General features: G+C 30.2%; 1 protein-coding gene across 2 annotated transcripts; it reads right to left on the bottom strand.

Annotated features, from left to right (window-relative positions):
• Window positions 1-1,861: 1,861 nt before the first annotated feature.
• On the bottom strand, window positions 1,862-21,725 carry LOC106785435 (protein GDAP2 homolog). 2 transcript variants are annotated; one of them, XM_014745911.1, is made up of 12 exons: window positions 21,227-21,725; window positions 12,844-13,032; window positions 12,577-12,719; window positions 12,350-12,482; window positions 11,755-11,864; window positions 11,432-11,671; window positions 10,368-10,539; window positions 4,586-4,739; window positions 3,922-4,061; window positions 3,350-3,404; window positions 3,123-3,273; window positions 1,862-2,175 (listed from the first exon to the last, which is right to left on the bottom strand). In XM_014745911.1, exons 2-12 carry the CDS (start codon window positions 13,026-13,028, stop codon window positions 1,925-1,927), a joined length of 1,734 nt encoding a protein of 577 aa, XP_014601397.1. In that variant the 5' UTR covers window positions 13,029-13,032; window positions 21,227-21,725; the 3' UTR covers window positions 1,862-1,924. The 2 variants fall into 2 exon arrangements, with proteins under 2 accessions (XP_014601397.1, XP_014601399.1); XM_014745913.1 differs by having other exon boundaries at window positions 3,130-3,273.
• Between the last annotated feature and the right edge of the window lie 295 nt (window positions 21,726-22,020).

Here is a 22,020-nt window from a genome sequence, read left to right as displayed (position 1 = left end):
AACAGATTTTATATAACGGGAGTTCCTACCTAGTAACTCGCGATGGTACTATATGACTACACACATTGCAGACAATATATATACATATATATGTATATATATATTAATATAATTTATAACAATGATGCTCTTTTTTCATATTCAACTTGGTCTATTCTTTTTCATTCGTGTCCTATGTATAGAATTATATAAATAAATGACGTATATACGCGTCTAATCCGGCACTTTGAACAAAGTACAACATTCTTATTTCACAATCACATGAAAATTTCGTTTGTTAATTTATTTTCACATAGATTAAACATATTATTACCATCGTCACTCATTTTTTTTTATTTCTAGTAACTTATGAAATATAGCTTCATATAATTTCTCACATAATGTGCTTAAATTTATATAAAATGATAAAGAAAACATTTATTGAATTAAGGAAAAATCAGAGTCGCACAGTAACTCGAGATTGTATGTTTGGTATTTCTCTAACACTGAATATGAGAAAATTCATATCATTTATTTATATAAAATATAAAATGGTAATTTATTATTGATCATTTTTAAAAAATATCGTACTAGATTAGTATTTAATAAAACATCATTAAAATAATATACATACAATAATACAAATGGAAAAAAAAATTAGGAAATGATAGATTTAATTCTTATTAAAAAATTAGAAACATTGTCATTCTTTCTAATCCATTCTCATTATTTTTCACGATAACGATTACAATAACGAGAATATTAGTTATTGGTGTTTTGGCAGCCGATATATTTTGTTTAGGCGAATGGGAACTGTTTCGAATGTTAATGATCTATCGATAATTCGAAAAACAAACACGTTCATATACACACACACGCGCGCGCACGTACATAGCGAAGATTTCAAATTGATCCTACAACTGTCGGATAGTTACATATTTTTGTCGGCAGGCTTAAAAACGCTTACACATTTATGACTACATTTAAATTTTTAATAATCTATGGTGTGGTAACATTACAAAAAAAGAAAAAGGTAAAAGACTATGAGATAAGATAAGCATGTGCATCACGTCAATATGGATTTTTAAATTTGCAAATAGTTCAATCTCGCTGGGATAATCCGTAGCGAAAATAATTTTCAATCTCGTATATATTTTTGTTTGTGTACCAATGGCAGTTGCAGGATCAAGTTAGGATTCAAATCATGACTATGATTCAGCTCCAATTAATGTTAGATCTATATCGAATATAGATCAGTCATATATAAGTTTATCGATTTCTTACGAAGACGCTCGTTTTTTTTATGGATTTTTCAAATCGTCGCGTCAATCGTCTTATTAGGGTTATTTCAAGAATTTACTCTTTTCTTAATTTTCTTTTTACTTTAACCTTCTATAACCTAGTTTTTTTATCCGTATCTCTACAAATATTATATAATGTGAAAATTATAGTATTATTTATACCACAATATAATTAGATTGTAGTAATTATAACTTATATTTTAGAAACGTTAAAAACTTTAAATATAAAGTATTACAAAGAAATGTTGTGGCGACGAAAAGCAAAAATATAGATAATTAATCGTACAATTTCAAACTTATAATTCGTTATAGAGGGTTAAGATGTGTCCCTTCCTAAGGAGATAAAATTTATATATATAATAATAAAGAAAACAATGAGAAAATAGAAATTACAAAAACTGTATGAATGTTTCAAATTGTCCTAGTATTTATATTTATATATATATATATATATATATATATTTTCGCTTCCTCGAATAATGTTAATATTTGTTATTGTTTTAGGAAGCTATCAGCGAAATATTTTTTTTCCGTCATATTCTCTCGTCGTCAACGTTTTATTTGTGTAAGGCGTTTCTCTATTTTCTTTTTTTTTTTCTTGCGTTGGAAGAATGAACGATAAGGGACATATGAGATATCTTACGTTAGATAAAAGTTTTACGTGTGTTTCGATAATTAAATAATTGTAGCTTCAATTTTGTGCACTTAAGCAACACGCCTTTGCACAAAACTTCTCTCTTTTGCTTTTCTTTTAAAATATCATTTTCTATATTTGTTTCTTCTATATTTCTACCTGTGTTCTTTCGCTCTTTTATCTGTTTTCGAAGAGTTACGTTCGCGACGAGGTTTCTACTTCGGAAAATTGTTCTGGCGTGTAATATCTTAGCCCGTTTATCTGCAAATTTATATATAATTTTATTATTATAGTCATATTTTCTATTATAAATGACAATAAGCCCAATAAATGCAATTCTAATTTCATTAAACTAAATAAATATACAGTATCACCTAAATATCTTATTTGTTTACAATCGTATTAAAAAATTTCAAAGGAAAAAGTAGCACTAATCGTGAAACCACAAATGATTTCAAATTTTAAATGGATTTTCGAAATTGTGACCATTTGCAGAAATGCTACTGCGATCATAAGACATATTATCAACGGATAATTATACGTGTACGTCTTTTAGCGATACAAAGATAACACCTTTGCATTGACGTAAATGATCACAATTCACAAAATCTTCTATAATGAAAAACGTTTATTTTACTATCACACTTGACCTTGAATCTTTCATTAATAGCTTGCTGAAACTGTTAAAAAAAATAAGTCATCCCATTTAAAAAAAATGAAGATGATCTCGAATTTTTCTCTACGCCTCCACTTACACAGATGAAATAGGTATCGCAATATGCCCCTTTATATGCCGTGCAAGTTATGTATCATACATTTTTTTATATTATTACAGATAACAGAAATGTTCAAAGTGGACAGAGTAATTTTATCATTAGGTGTAAATATTTTTAGAATAAATGATCAAAATTATATGGTCGTACACATCATTTTTACTCGGTTTTTTACCCCTTATAAGAATATTGTAAGAAAATATAGTTCTTTTTTAAAAGATAAAGTTGACTTTTAAAATTCGTAAAAAAATGAGCTTGAGAAAAAAATTCTTTCAATCATTAGGATTAATGCAACTTTTTTCTTTGAAGTTTTTTAATACGATTGTAAACAAATTTTGGTGATACAGTTTGAAAAATTGAGGTGATACAGTTGGGCAGGCTGTATAACTCTGGTCGGATTTGTAAAATAATAAATAAAAATTGAATTTCAATCACATTTTACCGTCATATCGTATTCCGTGATGTATGCTGGAATTTCTAATTGATCAGGTGCCATATCTTCATACAAGTATTCAATGCCAGGTAAATTATGCACTTTTTGTTTTATCGCTGGTGCCATAAATGTCGTGAACCACCACGTCATCATCTAGAATAAAATAAAGGACAATAATGGTTAATATTTATTCCAAATTGATCATTCCATAAACAAAACGAGTACTCACCTTTGTCCAGAAAGTAGGATGAATGATATAAAAGTGCTTAAGATTCTTTTTATACCTAAGACAAAAAAGAAAAACACATTATAATCTTAATACTTTTTTATTATAACAAATTGTTGACAATCTTTACGTCACGCCACAATTTTCGTAAATAAGTAATTTAATTAGTTATTTCTCTCGTCCAAAATTATAATTCTTAATGATAAGGGTTCTTCATAGGGAACTTGGACATAAAAAGAAGTAGAACTTAATTTAACTAAGTTGGACGTTTCGTCCCTTTATTGGGACTTCTTTAGCAACTTAATCTTACAGTTCAGCGTCTTTTTTTATTATGTAGACATACATTTTTCTTTTTATTAATATTCCAACACACAAAACATCTAAACTTCGTTAAATATTCGATCGTTACGATTTGAAACTCTCATCAACACTAATAAGTAATATTTTATTATAATACAAATTTTGTCGTGCAATTATGAGTATAACTGAGAGATAATACGCATTATCTAGTCTACATAAATAATTAGTCAAAAATGCGTTAAATAGATAATAAAAAAAAGAGATATAAATCTTACTTGTAAGGAAGCACATTGTAGACTTCGCGTAGCCATTGTAAGCTAGGATAATTGCTGCTCGTGGTTAACGTGTGAAAGTATGCGATCACATAATCTCCTTTCACAATAGGGTCTAATAATTGAATAACGTACAGTAAAGCCTAGAAAAACAAACGAGATAGAAAGATAAAAGGTAGGTACGATTTAATGATACTATTTGAAAAGAATTATCTGGATACATGTGTACTCTAAAATAACCCATATTTGTACAAGATACATCGTAGGGTTGCCTTTTGATCTACACTGTTTGGCATATCTTTTGAAGATGAACATTTGCGTCATAGATGTTAGGAAAAAAGAGAGGGAGAAACAAAGATGAAGAAGAAGAAGAAAATGTGTAGTTCAGAGGACAGTTACGTATGCTTGGAATAAGGAGGCCGCTCGATTCAGGAGCTTTTTTCTTTAGATGTTCTATTTCTGGACATATACATATTGATTTGCTACAGTGCCGCGCAGAGAAAAAGGGCTGCGGCCAAACAAACTAAGGCGTGGTACGCAACTGAATAATCTGATAAATCTTCAAATGAGATTGTATAGTTTCATCTTTCAATCTAAATTCACATAAACATATTTATCTAATAGAAAAATAAAGAAAAGTTTAATCTTTTATACAAGACATTATTACCTTGTCCAAGTTAATCTTTGTAGCAGGGAACCATTTGCCAACAAAGACTACGACTGGTCTTCCTTGACGATCTACACCACTTTGATAAAGACAACCAATTCCAGACACCTCTGTGAGATCTTCCGTTTTTGCTCTTCGCAGAAGCCTTTCATATCTATAAGCAAAAGATAAATAAATGAATTGAAAGAATTTGTAAGTTTATCCGAGCGTGCGTGCGTGCTTTTGCAAGCACGTTGACTGCTTACGATTATCGATTAGAAATGTTTGTACGACTTTCACGGTGTTCGTGTGAAGATTGACCATCCGCGATTTGTGGCAAACGTATTCTTTGATTATTTATTTAGAAGAAAGAAACTAGTAGGTTTACGTGAAACGAGGTCGTTTGAAAAATTCTAAAGCGTATTAGTAAAGTTTGCTACGTAGTAAGTTTGCCTTACACTTGTTACAACAAATTTACATTTTTAAATGTTCCATGTAATATGCATGTTAGTATAAAAAAATTGATTTTTTATGAAAAATATGTTATTTGGTTTTCTTTAATTTGACCCCATCGAATTCAAGGCTGTAATAAGTCCAACTACTAATTGCGTTCCGTTAGACTAGTTATGAGAACTGTGCGAATAATGTTTCCTTTTTTTTTTTATTACGTGATCAAGTCCAGAGAGAAAAAGAATACTTGAGAAAAGATGCAAAGAGTAACCGGAAGTAGAGTATCATAGCGTGTTTTTTAATTACTGAAGCAATTAATGTTCCTACACGTGATCTGTTTAATATTTTCATTTCCTGATATATGAAATATATATATGTATATTATACTATTATTATAATAGATAGTATTTATAAACAACATTACATACAAATTATTTACATTAATATTTAATGAAACATATATAATATATATATTAATTTTAATTCTTTTTTTATTAAATTAATTACTTAATTTCATTAAATTCCTTACTTTAATCATTTAGCCCAATTTATATTTAAGGAGGAACATTATTTAGAAGGTCAAAAATTAACTGCTTTTTTTTCGATTTTTTTTCAAATAAAAATAATCATTCAAGGAAATAAATGATATAATTTTTGATGAAATTTTTTCATTGTTTGAAATTTTCCACAAAAAAGTATATGTTCTTATAAATTGCCATCTTGTGAATTGTTCGTATACTTTGATTTTTCTAATTCACCGACTGTGTATATAAAATAAACTTTAAAACTAATTCGAACACTTGTAATCCATATTAGAATGATAACAATTTTAACCTTTCGAGAAAACTAAACTATTTTAAATTAAACAAAAAGAAATAATTTTTGTTTGGAATGGGTAAACTGCGAAATAAAAGATGTAGAAAGTTGTAATAATGTTTGTATAAGAAAACAAATCTTGAGAAACGTCTAATATTCAATTTTCTAAATAGTGTTTCTCCCTTAATGACATAAATATCCATATTTCTGTACGTGGAACATCAAACGTGTCAAGTAGGTCGAAGAGAAGTAAGTAGACATGTATAAAGTCATAATTGCATATAAAGAAAAGGTATTATTATTTAACATGATATTAACTCATACATACGAAACTTATCAAGGTAATTCATCTTTTCTCTCGGTTCTTTGTAATTTTTAACTCGATAACGTTTTTATACTAACGTGTCTTTTGTTGATTCAAATGAAATAGCAATACGTTATCGCATGAAATTTATTCAACGGTGATTAATATATACGATTACTTTGTAAATATTGAAATTCATTTGTGTTATCTTGTTTTAAATGAAATTAATTTCATTTATATTTGGAGATATATTATATATTGTATTTGGTAACAAACAATGGCGGAATATTTTTCATAGTTTATATCTTAATTATTAAACAATAATACAATAGTAGTTTTTTAATTGAAAATGTAGACAATAATTATGGGACAAGTCAATACTATTTTCTAATCGATACATATAGATTGTCTGTATGTAAATTCTAATTTCTTCGAATGAATTTGATATCTCTAAATTTGCAAATCAAATTGATTCGAGTTCTCGTAGAATTCGATTGATTCAACGGCTCCGAAATTAGACGCAATGCACGTATATGGACACAGGTAGATATGCGCATGCTACTATATGTATCTATGTGTGTGACGTGACTACCATGTATTTCGATTATATTTGTTATTACCTTCCTCTCTCTCTTTCTTTTATTTCGTTTTATTTTATGTATAGTATAACGAACAACGTTGTCAACGTTTAAATATAAAAGCTTATAATTTAGTCGACCAAAATGATGATTATTATTTACCATATTCCGGATTAAAACAAAACCTAAAATATCCTTAACGTTATTATGAAAATTACGTGCAATTCATTTGTTAAAAGGTATAACATTTTTAAATTAATTATCTATATATTAATTGTTTCTTTTCTATATAGATAATATGACTATATAACGTGACAGACGTAACTACCAATCACAAACGTGGTTGATAACGTAGAAATATCGATTATATTTTAGTGTAGAGGTCAAACAGAATTCTATCAAATTGGATTGAAATCAAATGGAGCAATAAAAAAGAAAAGAGTTTACTATTAAAATATAATAAATCATGAAAAGAAAAATTAATGATTCTCTAAATGCGTGATTACAAAATTTGTGTTAGGTATTGTGGATTTTAATTGTAAATATTACATATATAAATAATTTCACACACGCGCGATACAAAATAATAATTATGAATAAAACTAGTAAAAGAAGAAACTCAATTAAAGAAAGCTACACAGAGGTACATGTATATAAAGCACGTGTTATTAAATTCAAACGTATTGTCTGCATTTCATTGCGTGACTTCAAAAGTATGAGAATGAAAGAGAGAATAATTCAGATGAATACAATAAAAAAGAGAGAGAGAGAGAGAGAGAGAGAGAGAGAGAATGAGTTTTGTTAGGAAAAGTTCGTATTAATATAATACCTACCGGTCTTCATCCTCGATCACATCTACCATGTCGATCATGACCATTTTTTGTTAATATCAAAATCGCTTCTTTGAAAATCTCTTTTCTGTGTTTCTTAAACTCACGCACAAACACGCACACAATTCTTAAGATGACAAATATCTTCTTTCACGGGGTCTCTCTTGAAATATTTTTCTATTTTTTCGACAATTATATGAAATTTAGAAAAGGCTATGCGCACATAGATACATACATACATATATAAATAAATGTATATATATATATATATATTATATACGTAAAAACACTGTCAAAAATTGTCTATACATACGTACATATATATAAAAGAAAAGATTAACAAAATAAAAATTCGGATTTATATCGATCGATTAAAAGATAACGATAATAATTGACGAACAAATCGAGAAATAGATAAAGACAGATAGATAGATATATAGATAGAGATGGAGGAAGAGAAAGGGAGAGGAAAAGCGACGCGGTGATTCCGCGCGACGGTTCGTAACGAACTGAATCGGTTTGATGGCGAAAGACGTCGTCGAATCTTGCTAACCGTGACCGCGACAACGAGAACTATGAGGACGACGAGGACAACGACAACGACAACGACGACGACGACGACGATGACGATGACGACGAAGGCAAACGACGTCGTTTCGTTAGTTCGTTTGTTCGTTCGTTGGTTGGTGGGCACGCGCTTTTGCCAATAAGCATCAGAGCGCCTGCTCGACGTCCTTAACTGCATACATATATACATAATCATACAAATATTTATACATACATACATCATACACATTCATGCGTCATTCATCATGCATACACATTCATACATTCTTGCATACATACATACATAGATACATGATACATTCATACGTCATTCATATATACATACATACATTCTTACGTTACATACACAGCCATAATACGTATGAGACGTACGAGATGTAACAAAAGATATCGTGCATGATTCAATATTTGTTTGTTTCTTTCTTTTTTTCTCATTTTTTTTTATGATCTTTCCCTCATCTTTCATGATTCACAAAAAAATCAATAACCTTAATACAAAGCTTATTAAAATATCCCTCTTTTAATTTTATTTTAAGCCAAATTTCACAAACGACGATAATTTTAATAGATTTTTTATTTAAATTGTTTATAATTTTGTCATGCATTCTTATTATTATAATAGTTAGTTATCATTATAATTGGTTATTGTAACAAATTTATTTTTATTTTTAAAACTCATTAAAAAAAAATGCATATATTGTTAAATAATTTACGTTAAGACCGAAATTGAGCATTTTAGGTCAAGGATTTGTTTTCGTAAGAGCCGATTCCTAAAACACATATAAAAAGTAATAATAAAATAAAAATATAAAGATAAGGAATCCTGTCACAATTTACCTTGAAATGTTTGAATACTTGCAACAAAATTTACGCATAGATATAATACAGTCATGATCATATTGATATTTTACATTAAAAACATGAAATTTTTGTCGAATTCATTTTCACGAACGAATTTATATTGGAATAAAACGATTTACAAATAATCCATAAAGGATAATAGAACATTATTGACTAGTTATACATTTGGGGTCAGTGGGAGTGACCTAGCATGAGTTCTTACCCATCCTTCGGGAACAATTTGAAATGCCCTATTTTTTTATTTTTTTTTCGAACACTTCTGTAAAATATCCTATTATTTATTTACCTTCAAGCGTTTAATATTTTTAACAAAATACATCAAATTTACGCATATACGCAATAAGAGTTTAAAAAAATCGTTAACTATTCAGATTTGATTTTGATGAATGATATTTATGTAAAAATAGGACGACTTACGAATAATTTATGAAGGGAACGATAATTATTGACTGATTATACGTTTAGAGTCAATGGAAGTAACTTAATATGAATTCCCACCCATCTTTTGGAAATAGGTCGAAATGTCCTACTTTTTCTTTCCATCTCTCTTTCTATCTTTTTCTTTTATTCTCCTTTGGGATGAAATTATCCGTCATATCTCATATCGAGATCGAGGACGTAGGCGATGCCTACGGATATGTTTGCGGAAATGCAAACATAAGAATTCTCTTATATATTGTAGCTTGAATGTATTCAAATTGCTTGCCAAATGTAAGCATTTGAACATTTTCTAAGTAATCGATGACTCATCAAGAATAATTTAACTGTGAGATATTATTATGCAATATTGCGCGAGAGGAAAGAAAAAATAAATTTAGTAAGCTTCCATATTAGAATGTTAGATAATTTAAAAGAAAAAAAAAACTACCAGAAAAACAAAAACATATTTTTGTATGTAAGAGATTTCCAGTTTTAAAGGTCTAAATTACCTCGTCATTTGATAAGATAACGATGTTGGTATCTTTAAGCATGCACATTACCTACTTTGTGTACATGTTTTTTTGAGTCATACTGATTAGTAAGAGAAGTTAAATTTAAGAGCGTTGTCATTGAGCAACTCGTATTATTTTTTAATAGAAATAGACTCCAATAGTGCATTAGATGCGTTGCTTTAAGAATGTTTTCATTCTTTAGATCTTCGAGTCATGAATGTACCTAAAATTATTAATTGTACCTAAGATATTAAAGTGGGAGTTATATTGTTACAATTGTTTTATCATATTATACGTATTATATGTACAAATCGTATTTATACGTATACGTATAAGTACAGAATATGACAAAAGTTTTTACATGATCTTCAAAATTATCTACAAATTTTTGATCCTTTCTCTACAAATAATAAGATTGAAATGATCTTTTGAATTCACATAATTGCGCGTAAAACAAATACTAACCTTTCTTTTTGTTGCATCTGTTTGATCATGATATCAGCAAGAGGATCAGTGACCGATCTCTCTCCGAGTAGCCTTTGTCGATCCAAGTCACCTTGCATTTGTGCAAATGCATGTTCCCCGATATTTACAGATGTCTCCAATTGTGCAGAAAGTTCCACAGTTTCTTCGTCGTCTGGCAACATACGTTGATGTTTTCTGTATATACTGATATAAATATTCTTTCATAACATATGTATATCATACGAAATAAAGTTTCTGTATTTTTTGAACTATGTATATATATATTTCAAGTTATTTTATAAATTTTTGTATTAGAAATATTTTGTTAGAACTGATTAAAACGTTTAAATGAAAATGTTTAATATAAGAAAAATACAAAGCGAGCCAAAGGTTTCTTGTTAATTATTAAAATCAGTTACGCTTTTTACACTAATTTTATTATTTAGATTGTAAAACTACAAGACTTAGGAACTTTTCTACAATGTAACAATAAAAATGATCTCTAAAGGTAAATACGTTATTTCGGCTCACCGTGTATAATTCTTTGTCAGATATAAGAACGTTTTAAAAGTAAATAATATATTATAATCTATTTTTTTTTCGATGAAAGGTTACTCGTATAAAAATCGAATAATAGTTATCTATTTCTAGTGCTTTAAGGTCCTACACTCTCGTCCCGATTCGATCGACTAATTCGATATCCATCCAAGTAATGCACACTGCCATATCTATTTACCGAATGACCCACTTAACGGTATGATCGATTCCTAACAGTTGCCCTGATTTGAACTTGAACCTTTTGAAAAATAAATGATTCTTTAGATTATACGCAAGTAATACATATTTGAATGATTAAACGAAATCGTTGATAATATATAAACAAGAAATAATTATAAATTGTATTAACATAGCCATTTGATTGTGCCAATCGTAGTCTTCGGTTATTTTTTTGCTCATTGCGATAACGAAGATTTTAAACATCTAAAGAGATCTAATCATATTCTTGAATAATAAAGAACCTCAAAATCTAACTAAACGTTAATTTATAATTTAACTACTATTACCATGTAAAGCATGCTGAGGATTGTCAATAATTCTAATTTGACGATCAGGTAACAGTGGTTCTCCATCCGTTCCACCTAAATCGATAGGTAACTGCCAGCAAGCATTGTCCTGTTCCGCCAAATTTCTTGGAAAATATAGTGGCAGAAGTATTTCGTATATACCGAGGTCACAGGCTTCTAGGACGAGAATAATACAGGTCAGAGAGTCTGAATATTGTTCCAGAAACCTTCTTATCGTTCCTACGATGAAAAATTATACACTTAAATACGTATTTGAAATATATTCTATCAAAAGTTTCGAGATTCTTAAGATGTTCACATACTGAGTGCTATATGTGCTCCTGCATCAGGTGGATAATTTCTTCTCACCGAGTTGATTACCGGCAAAGCGATACTACGTAACCCAAGCTCTCGAGATTTTTGTAATACGTTCCTGTAAAAAATACAAATAATAACATTAATATATATTTTTAAATATTTGAATATCGACCAAAGTCGTCAAATATTTGTTCTATTGAGAGTTAGTGATTATGAAAGTGGTCTTATCATATATTTTTCATTCTGAGATACTTATTTTTTACCATTTGGATTGAAATGATTTTTCTGCAACGAATAACACGGAAAAATGAAATGTATTAGGGAAACCGGAAAGTAACCGCGCATGTCAATATTTGTTTATCATTTATCAGCTCATTGTGTATTTCAAACCCGTGTTTGAAATTGAATGTATTAAAACATGACTTTCCGTTCCCCCTAATATTTATTCTTGAATCAGTAGAATTGTTTCTATTGAAACACCACACATTGTTTATATCTATCTTAATATTTCTTAGAATTAGATCACTCTTCATAATCATAGGCTCAATTGATAATCGATTGATTTCTTATTGTATACTAGTATAGTAATAAATATTGTACCTATAGCAACAATGCAAAGTGTTCTGAGCTGCTGTTTGATATTTGATATTGTAAAATGGGCCAACCGTGTGAATGATAAACCGTGCAGGTAAGCCGTGTCCTTGAGTTATTCGGATTTCTCCAGTTTTACATTCTGCAAAAATGATTATTATAATATGGATTTATTAGATTTTGATAGAAGTAAGCGTTATAACAATGAATTTGTATATGGGAAATAAAATGCGCACCTTTCACTTCGTTATAGATTTCCATCTTAAGTGCTGACCCCGCTCGATCGAATATTCTTTGGCACATGATGCTATTTTCGTCCATTGTCTCGTTCGTGGAGTTTATCACGGCGTCGACTTGTAATACCGATATATCGCCAGTCCTGTCAAATAAATATAAACAATGAAATATCTGGTAGTTACGGGTAAGCTCATTTTTAATGATAATAACTTGTACCGAGAATCGAATAATACTGCGTGAAATAAATAATTAAATAAATAACTTACCATAATGCGATTTTGTTGTTAAGTGCAGGTTGACAAGGGAATGGACTAATGGTGTGATGGCTCGGTTCGTCGATAGAATTCGAATAGTCCGTGAATCGATGTTGGACAGGAAAATCGGTCCATTTTTTCAATGCACTTATATCGACGACATCCGGGGCGATACGCAAAGGTTCCATCAGCCTCATTCAGCTGAAACCAATAATTCTATATTCAATAACATTTTTTTTTTTGTATTATTTCGTGTTTATAATACTGAATAAGCACTCCAAATAAATAACACGCTTACTTTACTTTCTTTTCTTTTTCTTTTTTTTTTAATATCGATATATTATGCATTAATAAAAATTTAATAAATAATAAATATAAATATTATATATATATATATACGTACAATTATATCGAACGTTTTCTTTTTCAAGACCGGAAAGTCAAGACCGAAAAATGCTTTTGGTGTACGTTAGGATCTAAAAATAAACAGCTTTATCGATGAAAATATGGGTCATATACAGTAGATATGTACGTGTATATGGTGGAAGAGAGAGATAAAGCAAAAGAGAGAGAGAGAAAGAGTAAAATGCCGAAGGACACGGCCCGGAAAAACAATTGAATTTCCTCATATTATTCGCTGTTCCGTACGTTTTCATTTCCGTATACGGTCAAACTTTCGTACTACTTGCATATAAATTTAACCGGATATACTCAGTCATAAACATAGAAATACATATACAGATCCATATATGTACATATAGAAAAAGAAAAGAAGATGGAAAGTATATAGGATATAGGCTCCCTCTATAAACACAAGGAGACAGAACGACTGGCGCCGTCTGGCCTAACGCCGATCCTATACCCTCTTTCATGCACAACCCTCTTATATTCCTTAGTATAAAAAAGGATCGTCGACCTTAGCTTTCATAGTAATTCCAAATAATCCCCTTAAATGTTAAATCTCCGACAAGAAAGGACGTTCTTATTTACAATGGGAAATATAGTCCGGGTGTTGCAACGAGATTACATGCAATAACATGTGTATGTTAATATATCTATAATATATCTTACTTATAATATATCATTTTGTTTATATGTATACGTATGCATGAAATATTTGACGTATGTATGACCTCATTACGGTCATATATGTACATACGTATGTATATATATATATATTATATAAAATGATGGTCAACACTACTGAAAATTTGATTTCGTCGTTAAAAATACACGTTGATATGAAGATACGAATTATTCGTATCTTTTGTTTGAGAGAATTATCTTTCCATTAATCATCAAGATTAGATTAAGAAGAACCTAAAGCATTGGCTGGTAAAAATCGGGAATCATTTTGCTGGATCTATTTAAAAGACATTTTTTTTCGACGAATGAATTATGAATTATCACGACAATTCATTAGAACTCATTATAAATTCATTACAAATTTCCACGAATTTAATATTTTAATGAAATATTTTATCCTCTTATCTATATATAATTTATTAAAATAGATATACAGGGTGTCTCACATAACACTAGTCACGATTTTTCAAATACTTGCGATAACCTGACAAAAAAATACTTTAAACAAAAGTTTATCTGTTTTTGACTGACTATACATTGCAACAAGAAAAAGTTTGCAAAAAATGTTTTTTTAATGTTTTTTAAGGTTACCTTTATTTTTTTAAATGGCGCTTAGTATTTTTGACTTTACAGTATTATAGCCCATATTAATACGAATTCAACGATATAGTATACTATGGCTTTTGGATGACCTTGAAAGGAAAGAAATGAAAATTTGACCATATATTTATATATATATATATATATACTTTACTAAGTTAATTTTAGTTTAATAATAATTTAAAAAGTCCTAATTGGATATGAATGATAATTAAAAGGAATAGCACATTGAATTGGTCTTTATATCGATTTACTCGCAAAGTGGAACATCTGTGATGGATTAACCTCGGCATCAAGGTGACGTGCCCGATCGTCGAATGTAATAGATTTTAGAACTTATACGTCACTCGAGTTCAATTCTTGAGTGTCTCTATATCAAGTACACATAAAAAACTATAGTATATCTTTATAATAAACGCAATCGTCACGAATATATAAATAGACATTAAAGTAACATCGAACGTCAAATACGTAATACTTTAAAAACCAAATATTTTTGATAAACGCGCATCGTTGTGCAAAAAAAAGTCTAATTAGCGAGTAAGTTTTTCTTTTTGTGTAAAACAATAATTAAAATGTCCAACTATATATGTTAATATTGAAAAATGTATTTTCTTCGGGTGGTTGTACAAAATTTCACGTGCACGTAAAAAACGGTTCATTCGGTTCACTGCGTCAGTTCAAAATAAATATTTTGGAGGATCTAAAAAAACAAGCTTTACAATTTCTTTTTGATCTATTTCTAGTGACAATTGTAAGATTAATCGATGCGTAAAAATCACGTAGAAACTTTTGTCCCGCTTTTTATATTATCCACTGGGAATATTTTTCCTTGGTTAATCGTAATAAGTCGTTGGCAGAAAACTAGCATAATTCGTGTAATAATTATAAGATATTTTTTAGAGGTTTCAGACGAGATTAGATGACTCGCGACGAGTAGAGCTATCCAATCAGTGGAAGCCTTTCAAAAGTGGAACATACATGCATTCTCGGTAACCGTGTATGCAAATGAGGGAAAGGGGGAAGAATAAAAGTTGAATTCTTTGCCATCGCGACCCAAGGGCTTCTTTTATAACTGCACGACATTTACAATTAGAAAGATTTTCAAATGAGAAAAAGAGAGAATGTCCATTATTGTAACACAATAGAAACAGTGAAAGGTGCAAAAGGTAGAATGATAATGCACATATGTTAAATAGAAGGATAATAAAGAGAACAAAATCGTATTTTAAAACGTTCTTTTCACTTTGTTGATAATTATGATATACATATATGTGTATGTATATATTTCTTTTTGCAAATTATAAATGTAGAATAATAAAAAGATAAAATAAAGACTAGGGTTGAATGAGTCATAGAACAGCTGATGGAGAATAAAGAAATATTATCTGACCCACATAAATTATCTAAGGGGAGCAATATACAAGAGGAGCGTGTGGACCTTAACAACCTTCTCAGGAATGTCGAGAAAAAAGAACATCGCGTCAGGTGTTTCTGCCTGATATCCGATAGGGATGTGAAGTGGTGCTCGCGTGTCTTGGCTCACTTTTTGTCCTCCCCGTGAATTTGATCGAATAATCATTTTAAGAAAGATATTTTCTGATTTTTCTTTTATCTTTTTTTTTTTTATATATATATATATAGAAAATGAGCAATAATTAAAAAAAGAGATAATTAGTTCTTATTTTATGCGACAAAGTGCTCAAAGGGGGCATATCTTTAATTCGTGGAAGGACATGGAATGCAAAAGAAGAAAGAAACTAAATTCATTTGAAGACTAGACAGGTATACTGGTAACGAAAGAAGAATTCTTTGACTATAGTAAAATAGTAGTAGTAATATATTTCAGACTTACCAGCTAAGGTGAGGGACGTTTTGAGATTCCACTTAAAAACGCCACGAAAAGCGTTACTATAAGTAGGGTATAGCTTTCTCGACTAATTGGAGAATAGTCGGAAGCACGAACGCGCCTAACTCCAACGTTAATTGTGCTATCATTAAATAACATTTATTTTTTTTTTCCTCTTACTTATCATCCTCTTTCCTGATATCGACGGTATTAATAATTTTTGTAGAAAATAATAAAAATCAAATTATAATTAATCTATAATAAATTGTTTATTTGTCGTTAAACTTAGTTATCGTCTATAATAGAAGATGATATCATCTTTGAATATTCTTCGATTCAAAAAAAAAGAAAGAGAGGAAGAGAGAGAGAAGCTTCATCAGTGTTGCCAGAGGTGAGAATTTTTGTCCACTAATGATGATTTTCAATTCTTCAAATTTGAAGCTGAAGAAGTACTGAGAATTTCAGTAGAATGGAGAATTTTGTAAATTTATTACTGACTTTTCTTTCAAACAATATTTTTATAATTTTCTTTTCATTTTATTTTCCTTGCAATTATTTAAGGGTCAATATAATAATTAAAATATAGTATTAAATAGTCACGACGGTCTGTAATCCCACAATATTTCTGATATTTTGCAAGTACCATTTACATAGAGAAACAATAAGCTTCACTTGTAAAATATGTTAACCTATTTTTCGTTTAAAAAAAAAAAGATTGAACATAAATTCTTGCAATAAGTATGTACAATTACTTAGTTAAATGCGTTTTGTTAAACAAATTATCTTCGTTAAATATAAGCTATAAATATTTATTATATTTGTCATATTTATTAGTTGTAGCAACGTTTAGCAATTAAACGTATTTGTGTGGTAATGTGTGTTAAGTCTTTTTTTTTTTAAAAATTGTTAAAAAAGAGAGATTGACGAGAAAAATTAATAATGTATAAATACAAACTAACTGATTTAAATCATGTGTAAAACATGATTCGGTAGTATCACGTGAAAATAAATCAATTAAAATTAAGCGGTAGGGATTTTTGTAATGATTGTTTGCAGCAGTGAATGAGGAGATTTAAAGTTTTGATCTGGCAACACTGATCGTAAGCCTAATACATATGCGTAATTGCGAATATTTTGAATGAACTTAGTACGATGTGTGTTTGCCTAGCTAACTATTATTCACATCCGGTTGTTGAACCGTATAATACCAGACAATAAAGTATCATTAGTGAATGGTCAATGTGATTACAATTGAAATACCATTATTTGGTTCATTCGAAAAGAAAAATAAAGCATATATCTACTAATTATATCCTTCTGGCTAGTTTTAATAATGATTTTGGATATCCTAAGTAATTATCACAATCCGTGTAATATATCATTCACGCACGTTGCTCGGTCTTGCGTGTGCGCTTGCACCTGTTGTACCCTAAGTGTGACTCAACGGTATGTATAATGGAATATAAAAATAAAATCTATGTTATTTATAAAATATAGTATGTTATAAAAATAATCTATAAGTAAATGAATGAAAAAATGTTTTTTTTTTTCTACGACGACACCTTTTTATACAACGCATGTTAATGAAGTTCAATGTGCAATGTAACATACGTAAAACGATTCAAGTTTTATAAAAGGAATTACGATATAGTATCATGTTTGTTATTACTATCATTCCAATATTTATTTAATAGAGCTTTATATATATTATTGATTTAGAAAATAATTTATTAATTTGTGGATCATTCTGCACGAAGTCGAGATGATATATACGAGTCGCTCAAAAGCCAATGCAGTTAAGTCCATTTTTTGATATTTTCTTATTTTCATTAATTTTAAGAGAATAAACAATATTTTTTTTATTATTAAAAGATTTACTCGTTGCTTCGTTCTGTTTAATCTTTTTTAGCTGCCAAAAGGTGAAGATCATAGAGTTTTATAAATGCTGCCACTGTAGCAATAAATATTTATGTATTTAGTTACACATTCTGTACATAGTTTGTTTTGTTGTTCTTTCCTTTGAAAAAAGACTTTATATATTTTTTTGATCAACTTAAAAAACCAAAAATTTTCAAAACATTTATTCCCTCAATTTTTATTTTCTGGATTTAACCGCATTGCCGGCTTCTGAGCGACTTGTATACAATAGATTTTTGTTAAAAATAAAGTTAAAAACTGAAAAATGGGTAACATCCCATTATTTTGATCGATTGAAGAACCTAATTATTACATTCGACTTGAACTTTGTGTTCCTATTCAATCTACTGATTCTAACCAAGCTATAATTTCCATAAGAGCCTTGTATATGTCGTAATGGAGTATAGATCATAATCGATATTTGGGGGATGGAAATATACGACCAGTATATCGGTATTGCTTTATCGAGAATAGTCATTTCTTTAGGATGAACAAACAGATCAATTTATGAATAAAGCAAAAAGAGTTTTACTTATAATTAGAAAAATATCAAGAAAACACGCGATTGCCTCTTCAAAATTTTGTAATCGTCTTACCGCGACATATCTGCTATTTTGTCAAAATAATCATTATTTATGTATTTATATGTATTTCTTGCGTAACCGATTGAAACTACATCCTACAAATATTTGTTTCTTTTGAACAAATAGACCAAAAAGACCATAGACTATATAGAATATACAATTATTATTATTTATAAATTGATACTTAGAAGCATTGCTAAATAAATTCTATGAATCATACAGGTACTTTCCTCATAGATGGATAGAATTATCTTGACACGTTTGACTTCTCTACACCTGTTACTCGACCACTCCGATCATCCATCTTACCTTCTGACGCAAATATCTTTTACGTTACACGCAAAACCAAAGTGAATTTCTAAGCGATTACATGATTTATTAATTTTAATAAGCAACATTTTATATTTATGTTAATTAATCTATTTACGATGTTATGCTAATAAATCGATGAATAACAAGAAACAAATGATTTAAATGAAAAAAAAAAAAAAAAGAAAAAACCAAAAATTGTAGAAAAATCAACGTCGTATGAATATGAGCCGAAGGATATTATTTGCGTTTCGTTCGAGACCAACGGAGGTTCACTTTAGTGCAACGACGTTATTGAGAAACGGTCGAATCGATATTAACTCGGTTACGATCCTAATCCTTCGTGTATCCTCTCGTCGTTGGATAGAAACTCTAAGTACGAAGAACGTAATCTGTGAAGCTAGTTAAGTTACCTACTTTATGCAATAATGTCTTCAGTATGAAAGACTTACTAATAGAATTTAGAAAATAAAAAAATATATCCATAATTTCATTTTTATACATTGAAAAAGAAGAATATTATTAATATATTTCTACACACACAGATAAATGTTTTACAAAAAATTGTTTACCTTGATAAAAGAAACAAATCGAACGTTTCTTACGAATATGATTCATAACTCTTAGAAAATTGACATTAATCATTACGAAATATACACAAAGGAGGAAGATATAGAGAAACTTGAGAAATTAAAAAGCAAATGTCTATTAGAAATGCATAAGTTAACACACCCATCCACGTATGCATATACATATTAATGAAGAAAATAAGAAATATGTTAGTCCCACACGAGTGATTATATACACATTAATGACCTGGAAAAGGTAGACAGAGATAGGTGGAAAACGAAAAGTGGAGAGAGAGAAAGAACGCGAAGAGACGGAGAACGCACGACACGAATTATCGACGCGCGTTGTTCGGACATGCTGCTATGCTGGCTCACCGATCAAGGTCACACACTGGAGGGTCTTCCGTTAGGTGTACTTAGGAAGCCGATGCGATGAACATCGGCAAAGGAAGGAGAGAGAGAGAGAAAAAGAGAGTATCTTTACCTTCTCATTAAGTCAAAACGACCTTACCTACTCTAACATCTTTCGTCTAAACAAAATGAACACACTAACACGAATTACAGAGATAGAGATTGACCCTTTTCTTACATTCATTTATCTCCCTCTCTCTCTCTCTCTTTCTCGCTTTCTATGAACATGTTCGTGTGCGCGTGTGTGTATGCATGTGTGTATATATGTGCATTTTCACAGGAAAAAATCATTGAACGCAACATGGTAACACTCTGAATAAATAGAGCTTAAATAAAATAAAAAAAAAGGAAATGTATATGTATATTAATTTAGAAATATATGAAAATAAAAATATCCAACGTCCATATACACGGTTGTCGATGACATAACGTATAACGACACGAGTGTTCGACAAAGATCGAAGTACGTTTCACGCAGAAGGCTAGGCAACACATATTCGCAGCTTACGTTTTTTGTATGCATGCGTATACTCTTTCTATGTACATACTTTGCAAAGTAAATGTTATGTATATATATATATATAGATAGAGAGAGAGAGAGAGAGAGAGAGAGAGAGAGAGAAAAAGAATGAGGAGAAAAATAATAAAAGTTGCATTAATGTAAAAAAAAAACTTTGCTACGTCACTGTTAAGGATTTCAATATTTATAGGAAGAATAAGAGGGAGAAAAAAAAGGAGAAAAGCGTCGCCTAGACATCGAGCGCGATTTCTCTTATTCATATAGAGATAAAATATTTATCAGATAGCTCGCTCAAACGCGGATCGTATCGACGGAAGATAGAGGGGACAAAAAGGAAGAGCGAGAGAGAAAGAGGAAAAAGAAAACGCATCGATAAAATGCCCAAGTCGTAGACGTTGATGATGAATAACAGGAAAAGCAAAGTACACAAATTGAAACGCGAAATAAAATAATATAATTTCTTTTGACACGCAATATATATAGATGTATATATGAGAGAGAGATAACCGCGTGCTTGATCGCGCCGACGCATTGTCCTCGGTGCACTCACCTTCGAAACGTCCGCCTTAGGACAGGCAGTCTCGTGTCTGCAAACGCACCAGCCAAATTGAATTCGTTAATCAGGATATATGTATATTATACGCGTGGTAACACCAAGCAAACAATGAGATCCTTATTGGTGCCCCTAGCAGGTATCTACTTTTCCTTCCTTTTTTCTTCTTCCTTCTCTTATTTCCCCTTTTGAAAAAATAATCTAATTTCCTTCTGTACGTAATCTCTCTTTTTTTAACCTTGATATTTGATTTCCTTTTCTTCTTCTCACCGACTTATTTGATTTTAATTCCTTGGATTTATACAAAACGTCAGCTTCTTTTTCTTCGCTTTCCTTGTTGCTCTTGAACCCCTTCTATGTTGTCTCGAGCAAAGACCCGCCAAGAGGACTCACGGACGTTTGGACGCATTCGCGATTTCGAGGACGACTAGAATACAATCCTTCCCTCAAAACGATCGCTACGGCACTGAAGCGCGTGTGCGAGGAGACGAGCCGGCGGCGCCACTTAAGCCCCCACTCCTTCATCGCTTAAACTAAACTACAGCGCCACCTCGCTCACTCTTATGGCGCCAATGTTTGAATCTCTCTTTTGCGAGGGAAAATCTTTGCTTCCGAGTTCGATTTCTTCAAGTCCTTCGACTAAAAACCAAATCTATCGTTACGTTTGACTTCATCCAACGTTTCATAGACGGCGCTGAATCCTTCCTTCCCTTTCTATTGACCCTATGAACGAACGTTTATTGGTCGGTATACATTTACAATGTAGATTGATTTTACTTGTCGACTATTAG

Source organism: Polistes canadensis, unplaced genomic scaffold (assembly GCF_001313835.1).
Source record: "Polistes canadensis isolate GaletaPanama2010 unplaced genomic scaffold, ASM131383v1 scaffold_50, whole genome shotgun sequence".
In the NCBI taxonomy this organism is placed as follows: domain Eukaryota; kingdom Metazoa; phylum Arthropoda; class Insecta; order Hymenoptera; family Vespidae; genus Polistes; species Polistes canadensis.
Note: the sequence above shows the minus strand (reverse complement) of the source record. Positions and strands in the feature narration are given on the sequence as shown.

What these genes read in the sequence shown, in the direction of transcription:
- LOC106785435 (XM_014745911.1), bottom strand. Translation starts at nt 13,028, where the DNA reads ATGAGGCTGATGGAACCTTTGCGTATCGCCCCGGATGTCGTCGATATA. An exon ending in ACTTTGCATTGTTGCTATAG is followed by an intron (nt 11,865 to 12,349) that starts GTACAATATTTA and finishes TATTTTTTACAG; the next exon opens with GAACGTATTACAAAAATCTC. An exon ending in TCCTCAGCATGCTTTACATG is followed by an intron (nt 10,540 to 11,431) that starts GTAATAGTAGTT and finishes GTATGTTGCCAG; the next exon opens with ACGACGAAGAAACTGTGGAA.